Genomic DNA, 12,675 nt, shown 5'->3' on the forward strand with positions numbered 1-12,675 from the left:
ATATATATATATATATATATATATATACATACACACACAAAAATGTTAGCTGCTTCTACTCTCGTACAAAAAGTCAGCCATCTAGGGTTTTGTTTTTGCCCCAGACTGCACATATCTCCAGACTTCATTATATAAAGACCACGATGTCCATTCAATTAAAATATGCCAATTAGGAGTATAATTATTTTTTCCAAACAAAAATATAATAGCTGATAATCATAGCCAATATCTCATAAACTATCTTTCACTGCGATAATCATGCACTTAAAACAGCAAAGTAGATAATAACCACCTCCTTGAAAATGAAAATCATTTATAGTTTACAAAAACTCAGAAGTATCGAGAGAAAATGCACAGATATTATTAATTAGTACATTACAATATAGCATTTGTCACAAGATATTCCCGAAAAGTTCCTAAGTACTCACAATAAAATAAAAAATACAGTAACAACTGTAATTGATAAACAAACCAAATGATTACCTTGTTAAAGAAGTGAATGGCACTTTTTACATTTCCTTGTCGACTTTCGTGCTCTCCTTGAGTGAGACAGATTGTTGATTTCTTTTCGCCTGGTTTCATCTTACGAATTTCTCGTTCTTCTTTGTCTTGTAAGCTGACTTTAATGTCCTTTGTTCCATACGCCACGCTAGCCGCACGGTCCTTGTCAGTATAAAATTCGTCTTTCATTGGAAATTTTTTCTTGAAATCTTCTAATGCACAGGTCCCGCCCTCTATGGGGGTTCTTTCGTTTTCCTCAGAATCTAAATCGCCCTCTCTCTGCCGAGAGATGAACGACGGAGACTTCTTAGTCCTAGGCGATCTTGGCGAACGTGGGGAGCGCGGCTCCGATGAAATCGATTCTCTTCGCTTTTCTTCACTATTAAAATCTACACTGAGAGAAGAGAATGTCGACTCTGATGTCGGATTGTCGGTCTGGAGTTCTTTCAAATTCAGTCGTTTTTTTATCTGATGGTTGTCTTTTTCAGTATCCAACGTTGTAACTCGTTCTTTAGTTGGCGTTTCAACATTTGGACAAGGTTCAAGATGACAAGGACACTTTACAAGTTTCGGTTTACTATTGTTTCTTACATTTGGATTTGCTACAAACAATCCATTCGTTGAATTGCATCCAATGGAATTCTGAACATTAATTCGAGGAGGTTCTGGCAGCATATTGACCAGAAAAACGGTATGATTTTTGAATTAAAAAAAATCAAAAATCAATTTTGAACGTAGTTGAACTTCCATCTTTTGCTGTTCACTTCGTATTAAATCTATTTATGTTTAGTTTTCGTTAAAATTCATGCAGCTTATGCAAAAAACAAGAAAATATATTTTCGACAGGAGGTCCATATAGCAATCATTCATAATATATATATTTTACCTAAAACTAAAAACTTTTTTTCCAAAACTAACATGCACTGGAAATGCTTATATCTACCGTTCCATAAAGTTTTTTAGAATAGCTTTGATTTTTAATCCCACATAAGTCGAAACGAATATTTTAGTTTGAAAATACCAAAAAATAACAGACATGTTGTATAAAGACTGATAAAACTCACTCTGAGATGATTATATTTCAATCGGGTATCACTATAAAATCTCGCTTCAACAAATTAACAGACCAGGCCATTCATATTTGTACAAAAACACGTACTTGGCGGAATATACACACATGCACACCAATTGATTTTCGTTAGCCTGCAGAACGTTGCCATAGCAACAGGTCACAACATACTCACTATCAAACTAATGTTTTATAAATTACAATTAAAATTTCGATAAAAGAAGAATGGTCTCAATAACTACCTGAAGTAAGATGTTATTCAAGATCACGCTGAAGATGCTATATTACACGCACACATACACATATAAGTATAAAAAATATTTTATGTATATAATAATCAACTTGATGAACGTAGACAGATAATTACATGAATATTTCTGAGGCAATTACACTTGTTCTTATTAAATCCAATTCACACTTTAACTTGAAGTTCTGCTGCCCAAGTCTTTTTAATTGAAAACACCGATGATGTGGGATCTAAGACCATAAAGTATCTCCTTCTATAACTTTTTTATCACTAAATTCACGTACCTCTCTAACCTTATTCAAAAATTCCGAGTTGCTCACCTGCAGACTTGATTGTAGCTTGTCGTTGTTAAAAGTCTAGTCTGTCTCGTATTGGTCCGTCAAGCCTTGTTGACAAAAAAGTTGATTCTGTGACTGATGACCCGACAGTCATGTGGAAAGATAGGGCTGTCACTAAGGGGGTTCTCTAATTGTGATTTATTCATATAGCAGAGGAAATGATACTGGTCAAGTTACTGAGAAGTTTAAAGGTAAATTAAGCCCTCTCTTCAAAATTGTAGAAGGACCTATTTTATCTTATACCATTTTTATTACAATGATGTTTGTGATACCCCACTCCATGGTTGGTTTTCATGTGCCTACAACACACACACTCACTGACAAAATCCTAGAGCCTCCTTATGTTGTGAGAATTGTGTGTCAATTTACCACAGAGACAAAGGAAAAAGGTAAATTTGGCGCCACAAGAAAGATTTGATGTGAGTAGTGAGTGTGTTGGCTTTCTAGGTTTTCTCTACCCTGTAGCTTAAGCCCTTCTAGTTTCATCTAACATGATATTTGGATATAGAAGGATTATTGAAAAACACTAAGAAAGGATATGCACATAGAAACTTGACCAAGATCAAAAGAACTAAGACTGACAGAGGGAACTTCTGTTCAAAATAGCATGTTTGTAAGGACTTAATGCATAACAGTCTGACCTCCTGTCCATATGGAAAAATAGTAAATACTTCCATTAACACAAGCCAATCATATAACAAGTTCTTAGTTGGAAGCAAACTGCGAATGTCACTATCAGTGCTATAATGTGAGTTGATCAAACATTGTTTCACGAAGGCGTCTTTAGCACGCCATTCCCGGAATTGAATTCAAATATTGGCAAACAGGCAAGACGCAACATGTAATGATGAGATTGAAGCATCTGGCAAACACCAGCTATCTCTCCCAGTTACTGCCATTTGCAGTGGTTGATAACCTCGTAAGGGCATGACCGTAGCTGGCTCAATTGGTAGACTTTCCATAAAGGGGGAAAGCCTGACTGAGCACTGGTGAGTAGATTTAGTCTATGTAAGACTTAGTTGTAATGCACACACTAATGTGGCACCATTATCAGCTGCACTGAAACACACATATTAAGATTTTCACGTTAACAAGTGTACGGTACCCCAACTGACTTACAAAAGGAGAAACTGCTGGTGAGGATGTCATTATCATAAACCTACAAAGACTGGAGTTTCTGCCTTGTTGCTGATAATTTGAGGGTAGCACTAGGAAGCAGTTAAGCCCACCAGCATTCTAAAGAGTAGCAAGAGAAACAGTAGACTGCTTCAACAAGTGTTTAGGCTTCAGTAGCAGACAAGATGATCAACCAACTGTGGACATAGCAGCTAGGATGGTACAAACCTCAAAAGTCTAAGTGTTAAAATGAAATCACAGTGAAATATTTAAGCACAGTCTCATCATATTGGATCAAATGTCTTCTTCTAGTAGAATAAAATAAGCAAAAGTCAATTTAATGTTCAACAAAATGCCAATTTATGTTATTAATTTTCTTTATTTTTAGAGGGTGACAGGGCTGTGTTTAGATATGCCTTCGAAGTCATGGGAGAAATTTGGGGCAGCAGCATTTGATATCTTTCATCCATTTCCAAGTACAGTCTACATCGAACTCACAGGATAGGTCTCTGCTAGGAGCATTCATCTCTGCAGATGGTACAATGAGTTATAGCCAGATTGGCAGAGGACTGGAAAATTACTCACCCTCCAAAGAGTTTGTTCTAGTAAAATTACAGACAAATGTCCATTAATCTAACGTATGTATCTAATGTATCTAACTAGTATGGTATTCCTGAGTGGTATCAATGCTGGCCTATGCTACAACCTGGACTACTGATCAACCAGAGATAAACATAAATCAGAAATGACCCCTAGAGAAGTACTTTCATTATTTTTTATAGTTTATGTTAAATGACAGTTTAGGTTTTATTCATAGTATGAAGATAAATATCAGTCAGAATTGACCCCTAGAGAAGTACTTTCATTATTTTATAGTTTATGTTAAATGACAGTTTAGGTTTTATTCAGAGTATGAAGATAAATATCAGTCAGAATTGACCCCTAGATGGACAGTCGCCTTTATTGAAGTTGTGAATTGATTAGGCTGGCTCTACTCTCAAGAGTTATTTCCAATCTGATCGACTCACTCAAGATTATGTTTCACATTCATTTAGAAGAGATTTTGTACAAGACAGATTAAATCTCATGTTACGTTGATTAAATCATAATGCAGACTTGCCTGGAGTGATTAGCGCTATTTACGTAATGGTTATTCCCTTTCAAATATAAGAGAGGTTGTAAACTCGCGATATCACCTGACCTACCATTGGGGACACTGCTGTTGACTTTCATCTAGCTTTACAGCTATACCCTCTATGGGCAGACTAGGTGTTAACTCCAAGGTTTGTATGTTTGAAGTTAAGCACAAAGCAACACAATGTGTCTGTCCACCGCGGGTATCGATACCTGGTTTCTAGAGTTGTATCTCTAAGGAAATAACAAAGAACAAGTATAGCTAGAACTACATCAACTTAAAAACCTCCTTGACTACGTGTTATGTAAAACCTATATACTTAGAACAATCGAAAATGTTTGAAACATTCTCCATTAAAATGAGAAAGTGGAAAATGCACGATATGCCTGCATACCACAATATGCCACTAAACATCCTCTATACTTTGAGCTGTGAGTACGTTATAATAGTGACAATTAATCTCAGTATTCGTTTGTAGGCAGAAGGTGCAGTGGAAAGGTTGTATTCCCTCTGTCAGGAGTTCTAAATTAGGGATAGCTATGCCTCAGAAATGTAGTATCCTATCTGGATATTTACCCTATATGTCACAAAAAAGTACTTTTCACATCGAGAATACCAAAGTGTAATGTATTGGAATTCGTATTTTGTGTCTATGACAAAGCTACTAAGGCTCTTTGCTGATATCCTTTATTCTGAACCACTTACCAGAAGGAAGGCAGCCACTTAGTAGCATCCTACCATAAACCACCCATGCTAAGGAATTGTGTGTTACTCTTATAATGCACCCACAGCTTAAAGTGTGTGGGGGGGATATTTTGTGATATCGCATGGCTTCATACTAGCTCGTCAGCTCCGAAATCCAGAGTTCTACCACTGGGCCAGCCCGTAACCCCTAATTCTAAAGCTCCTTTTATACATATAATTTATGTGTTCAAATTATTTGTAAGTGATGTGTTTGTTTATACTATATTTGCTTTCTGTTTAGTTAAATTTGTTTTTGACTTTTAATGGTATGTTTTTCTACGGTCATGGCCTACACGGCCATAACAAATATCGGTTAAAGTTTTAATCATAACAAAAACACTATAGAAAAATAATATAGGTTTCAACAGTTAGCAAAACTGATATTAGCAGATATAATGCTTAGAACGACAACAGTTTGTATGCCTGAAAATGATTGCTAGGAAACAGCTAAAGTTTGAAAGGGAGTTGCAACCTTTACTTTTCGAGCTATCAGGTAGAATTCTACAGTGAAATATTTGTAACATATTTCATGTTATTCACTGGATTTTAGTTTTTGGAAATGGGATATATAGATATCTAAAGAACCTTGAATGTTAAAAGCTAGCAGGCTGTCGGTAATTTCAGGTATACCTATAATTCTAGGTTCGTAATATATCCTATCTTCAAAATACATGTATGTGTTATTTCATGGAGCACATTCAGTTGTGTGTGTTATTTTTTGTTGTCACAAAAGAGATATGCAAACATATTTTAAAGTGAATAACAAGTCAGTCAGCATAGTGGTGTTGGTTCGTACCTATGCAGTGACGACTGGCTTAACTGAAGAATCAAGCCTAGAATACACTTAGGCAATGAAAACAAAGAGAGAGAGAGAGCGGACCCTTGAATAGTGTTCAAAACTTTCATTATTATATATTAAACTAATTGTGGATTTTGCTAGAAATAAGTATATAGTGACAATAATTACACATGGTTTCCCCTCGAGAATTTCTAGCGTGGATAATTTATTTTGTTAGTAGTCTGGGTGTGTATGCTCATGGATGATAGCATAATGTGGTGAACAGTTATGACAATAAAGGCATACAACATCCCAACTGTTCTCCTGCTGTTTTTAAATACCTTAATAACTGAAATCCTAGCATGTGTTGTACGCATATACGTACGTGGATATTTATGTGTGGTAAACAAATCACATTAATTAAAAACCTACAAGTTAAGTGAAACAGCTGTTTCTTGAAGAGACAGCAATTTAATTTGCAAATAAAAAAATTAGTAAGCATAAAACGATTTAGATATAGGAAGAAACTTTGTTATTTGTGTGGCTGTCTTTTCTGCAAAGTATTAAGTTGATTCCAGAAAGTGGACTTTGGCAGTTGCAATGTATAACAAAGAAATACGGCAAAGTTAAGTAGTGGCATTTTTGTTTTGGTTAAAGTTTGAAAATTCACAACGTTAGCAAATATACGAAAGTAGATATTCTCTTGTGCTGCGTGAAAAAAACTCCATAGATTAGTTCAACTTAAGTTCTGTCTTTTCTATTCTAGTCACAAACGTATAGTATGAAAACACTGGTCGCTGCTGTGCCTCAAGGATCGAGAGAGTGGTTGGCAGCTTTTGAAGTCGCCGAAAAGCCAGGCGACAGTGTAGGTGATACTATATCCTAAGTACAGTTTGCTCAATTTGCCGAAAAGCCAGGTAACAGTGTAAGTGACACTGTACCCTAAGTACAGTTTGCTCATTTAAGTGATGGTTCTGCTGCAGTGATACAATTGTGCAGTGTTCAAAATGTCTTACGCCTACTCATAGAAAGCCATATATAGTGCTATTCCCACAATGTTAAGATCCAGATCATTTGACTTTAAGTATAATAGCACTCAGCTACTATATGCCGGTAAAAATGAAGGAAGTTAGGTTTTGTTTTGTTGAAATCTAAATGTTAGGCTGAATGAATTACTGCAGCAGAATGCACTTTGTTTTAGTAGTTTTATTAAATAAAGTGACGTACGTGTAGTTTCATTAAATAAAGTTACGTACGTTTAGTTTTATTACATAAAGTTACGTCTACGTGAAAATGAAGATGTGGTGTTAAAGAAAGCGAGCATGAGCTGGATTCCTGAGTTTCCTGAACCGTCCAAAGTTGCATCAAGGGAGCAAATGTCTTCGACTTGATTTTTTTGTGGTTTAGGTGCCTCGTTTTCACCCATATAGCACTATACGCCTTGAAGAGGTGTCCGCAGACTGGAGAACCAAGCGCCACCACCAAGCCAATAACATTGTTGAATGACAGCTAAGAATTCAGGAGTTGCCCTAAAAAACCCTGGAACTCTGGAAGACCTAAAAGGACTTTGCAGACTGCCAGGACAAATTGATGTGAATCACCAAAATTCTTCGGCAGAAGGTGGTCGCGGAAACTATTAATCACAGCTGTGGAACGATCTGCCGAGCACCTCCAATTATGATGTTGAGTGCACATACTAGTGAGTATAAAGGAATGTATACTTCCTTTACTTTCAATTTTGTTTCCATATATGTAAAGGCAAAGCTAGGGGAAAGTGGGGCAAGATGGTCAACTTAACTTTAAATGCACTTTCCATTGAATAAAATGAACGCCACAAAAAATCAGATGATTTTAAAATAAGATATTTTTCATTATAAATGTTATTTCTAATTAAAACAAAGATTGAACATAGACCTTTTTTAGATATTGTACAAATGTATTATTATGGTTGGGGCCGTTTTACCGATAAGGTTGGATAAAACTGACCCCAAGTTGGAGTAAAATTATCAGCTCTAACTCATAAAAACTTGAATTTAAAGTAAATTCTGCATTTAAATCGCTTAAATCATCATTTAATTAAATACACCTGGCAGGGACCTGGAATACCGTGCATCATGCACAAACTGATAGTATTATTTAGGACAATGGTGCAAAAGAATGTGAATACTATTGTGGGGTGATTTATATAAATAATACGCTTGCATTTCTCTGTCCGGAATATTTCTTGCAAATTTTTCGATCAAACGCTACAAATCTCTTATCGTTAGAAAGACCTTTGTCCGAGGAGTATGAATTGCATATTGGCTTTTCCATTCAGAATCACTTTACCTGTTTTGTGCTTAGTCAAAACTTTTAATATAACAAATATGCTACACGATGGCACAATGTCGTTGTCATCACGTGACGATTGGATTTTATTATTATTTCATTTGCAAAGTATTTCACATAGTTAACAACACTTAACTTGCGTGAAATTTCATAAAAAAAATAACATTACACTAAGTACAATTGCTATGGGCTTTCTCGACTTATTGAAGTCTAAGGTACGCATGCACAGTTCGTTCAAAATCATATGCTTATCACTTTGTGAACATGCATTCAGACGTTTCTACATATTCAGCTAAGTTTGCCTTCATTATAGCTTTATATTTACTTTACTTTGCAATAATTTTGCTTCCGTTCGTTTCATAGACTGCTATAAACACTTTTTAGCAACTTTTTTCTTTACTAAGGATTTATTCTTTGTTTTTAGGAGTTTCTTTGTTTAAACTGGTAAAACCATGTCATACACTGAAAGCTCATAACTGTTTCATACTCTACATTATTATAGATATCATTACTACACTTTATTGTTTACTTTACATGTAGTTTTATTAGATAAAGTAACGTACGTGTAGTTTTATTAAATAAAGTTACGTCTACGTGAGTTTGTTTGTCTGATAGCGTAAATTGTTATAAAATAGGGTTTAGTTTGAATTTCGCGCAAAGCTACACAAGGGCTATCTGTGCTAGCCGTCTCTAATTTAACAGTGAGAGAATAAAGAGAAGGCAGCTAGTCATTACCACACACAGCCAACCCTTAGGTTACTCGTTTACCTACGTCATTTGACCGTCATATTATAACGCCCCCACAGCTGAAAGGGCGAGCATGTTTGGTGGGAAGGGGATTCCAATCCGCGACCCTCAGAATGCGAATCGAGCGCCCTAACCACTAGGCCATGTCGGGCCGTTTTCAAATAGACCAGGATTTATCGATCTAACACATAATGCCTGCAAGAAAGCGTAGCTTAACTGCCGTACGTGAAGATGATAGAATAGGAAGAATTCAAGTGAATGGTGTGAAAACTACCGCAAATGTTATGCGGGTCGCGGTTAATAAGGAATAATTCGCCATAAGCTTACTGCCACAGTGTACTTCATTGGTATGGGATAAAATGGCGCCAAAGTAAAATTCTCTGAGATATCTTTTGTAACCATACAAAAATGTTTCCCTTAGATCAAAGTTGTTCAGAAAATTAAGCCACGCTTTTGCATTTGCGCCCGCCCGCCAGTGTGTTTATTTCATAGATAACCTAGAATATTTCAGTCACTTGTCGTCTTCCTAAGTGACAGAATCATCAAATTTTATCACCTCCATAAGAACACTTACAAAAATGCCTGTAAACACTTTCACTAACAGCTGTATTGACATAAATGTAAATAAATGTTCTAAATGTTTTATGTTTTGATGTTAAAAAAACATATATTTGAGTAACTGAAAGTTTCTTTTCAAAATAAAAGTTTCCCATTCTACAAATTAACATACGATTCCCAACCCATCCACTTTATCACAGGATTCTGAAAATATAACAAATAACTATACTAAATTATATATGCAAATAAATGTATTTTCAAACATATGTCTTACTCCAGTAGTAAGAAATATGAATGATACATTTTTGAATCATTGGCTCTATAATCCCATACAGAATATTACTTATAACGGCACAGGCCTAAAACATAATATTCTCAAAACCAGTGAGTATCAACACTTCCTGATAAAAACGCTGTCACATAATTAACAGTTGTTTTTTTGTTTTAGAGCAATGCCCCTCTACGTTATCTGCTGTGTCCACTGCGGGGAACTGAACCTTGGATTTTAGTGTTGTAAATCGGTAAACTTACCGTTGACCCACCAGGGGACCATAATTAACAGAAAACGGTGAGTTGAAAGTAAATTTCACACATAATCAGTTACAGTTACAATTATATCACTTTAAGCTACAAACATTAACTTATAATTATATTTTCTAAGTTTTATGTGCCTCAATATATTTAATTTGAAGTTCTAAACTGTGTATATTAAGCCAATACATGGAAATCTTGACGGTCTTCCCTATAAGGTGGACGCTGGCTTCGCGATTCCTAAAGTATGCGCTACCTAGTATTATAGGATATTTATGGTTTATGCACGAACCTGTTTCATAAAATATACTCTAGATAGCAGCACGTCTCAGCTGATGATATACAGTTTGGTGGCCATTGTTACCCAGGATGATCGTTTAACCTCACTTTTCCCCACTTTTGAATTTTGGATTTGTTTTTGTCATTTTAATATGTATTAATGTTGTTTTTTTCCTCTCTGTATGCATACATGTTTAGTTTAATGATATATTTTATTTATTTCGAATCTTCTTCACTGAACATGCTCGCCATTTCAGCTGTGCAGACTTAATCGGTCAATCGTACTATTTTTTGGCAAATGAGTAGTCCAATAGTTGGCGGTGGGTAGTGTTGACTAGTTGCCTTCCCTCTAGATTATCACTGCTAAATTAGGGATGGCTAGCGCAGATAGCCAAGTGTAGCTTTGCGCAAAATTCAAAACAAACAAATCAGGCAATATATTAATATACCCACCACAAATTGCAACAATTTAGAGGAGTCTATAGGATAATATACTAAAAGTCTACCAAAATCCAAGGGGTGAAAGTATGCCTAATTTGTATAAATCCAATAAGACCGCCATAATATAATTGTTCTGCTTATTTTGGCTATATTTACAGATTTGCAGTGATTGAAAATTATAAATTGTATTTTTGGGCACGAGAAAGATTTGTGATGATTTACATTCTCATTCGATAACTCCTTCATTTGCATAAATCCAATATGACCACCGAAATATCACAGACCTGCCTATTTTGGCCATTTCTCTGCTTATGAAAAATGTTTTCGGATGATATAAAATTATATACAATATCACGGGTTTAGGTATTGGAAAGCATATCTTTACTAGTTAACTCTTTCATTTACATAAATCTAGTATGGAACACCCCTTCTCAGCCCCTTTCCTTTTAAAGTATGCCGGTATGATATTTTTCCATGTCCCAAAGTCAAGATCCTACTGGAATCTGCTCACCTTGTCTCTTTTAATGTTCTTTTTGGATGACAAATCACGTGGTAATAACATTTTTCGAAATATTCTGAGCAAGAGTGACAGGAGTCAGTGTCAACTGGTTCGTGTACCATATTATAAACTAGAGAAGACTGTTCTTTTGAAATTTGACCCTACCATTGTTCTATTACAATTTGTTCATGAGGCCATAGCTGACAGCACTGTCATTTAAGCTAAGTCCTCAACATTTTCCCATTTTATTATGGGCTACATACCAGCACACAGTTATGTGATATCCGAAAGAATGAGATGTTCGTGGAATAAGTAAAATTAGTAGAAAAGTGCAGTGATTTGTTGCACGTGGATTGAAAAAGACATGGTGTAATGTTGAAGGCCGAAGTAAAATAAACACCGTATTTACTGGAGAAAACCATAGAATGGCTAATTATCTATTTGAAGGGCTATTGCATTGTGAGTTAGAAAGTTGAAATGAACTATATTTAAAAAATAAGGGAAGTTAACTTACACAATCAGCAGAAATGATGGACGAAGCATTAACATAAGGATAAAACTTCTCCAGAAAGTCTTGACTCCCAAGAAACAAACAACTACTTTCTTCAAAGATCAGGATCAATCTGTCTTTAAAAGTACCAAAACTGCAAGCACAAAAAGCACACTGTCTGCATCTGAACAATCAGAAAACATGCATCATAATATGGGAGTATCTTTGTTTCATTTATATAAACACAGGCCCAGACATCTGAAGTTCACAAGGATAACAAATAGTGATAGATTCTGATCTAAGAAAATCATCAAGAACCTCTCGATTAATATTTTTTTCAGGTGGCAGGCACAGAGAATTAACTGTAATCATATAACCAATGAAAACGCAGACACCAAGAGCTTTTTTAAGCGTTTGAAGTGGTATAATATGGATGGAGAGATGAGATTATCATTTACCAGCACTTCCACACCTCATAAACACTTCCATCACAAATTTCGTCCTTCACATCATCAAAAATAACCAGTTATAGAAAGTATAACCCGGTTTTTAGGTTTTGTAAGATTGTGTCATGTAAGTTAAAACTAAAACTCCGAAGTTTCACTGAATAAAGATGGCCTTGTTCACCTAGAATATTTAGCGGTATAGGTGGTTAACTTTTAAACATTTGTTCTTTGTGTCCAACACTGTCTGGAGAGAGTTCTTGGTTCAGGACCAAGACACAGCTTGGATACTGTTTGCCATGCAATAAGATGAAAATGACTATCACAAACCCGGGAGTACTGTATTGATGCACATAACATCTGGTGGTTGTATTATCTGTCATAAATAAAAATTAATGTGCTGTACCATCATTATGAGGTCCAGAAATATG

The 12,675-nt window shown here is 35.5% G+C and overlaps 1 protein-coding gene across 1 annotated transcript in view; it reads right to left on the minus strand.

Annotated features, from left to right (window-relative positions):
- LOC106471833 (tetratricopeptide repeat protein 25-like) overlaps positions 1 to 780 on the minus strand; it is a gene marked incomplete at its 3' end in the record, with an annotated part of 27,265 nt that extends 26,485 nt beyond the window's left edge. The window contains exon 1 of the mRNA XM_013932453.2: positions 484 to 780. Coding sequence (XP_013787907.2) covers positions 484 to 690 — 207 coding nt within the window. The remainder of the gene's footprint in view (positions 1 to 483) is intronic.
- Positions 781 to 12,675: the final 11,895 nt, after the last annotated feature.

Source organism: Limulus polyphemus, unplaced genomic scaffold, assembly GCF_000517525.1.
Source record: "Limulus polyphemus unplaced genomic scaffold, Limulus_polyphemus-2.1.2 Scaffold4891, whole genome shotgun sequence".
Taxonomy (NCBI): Eukaryota; Metazoa; Arthropoda; class Merostomata; order Xiphosura; family Limulidae; genus Limulus; species Limulus polyphemus.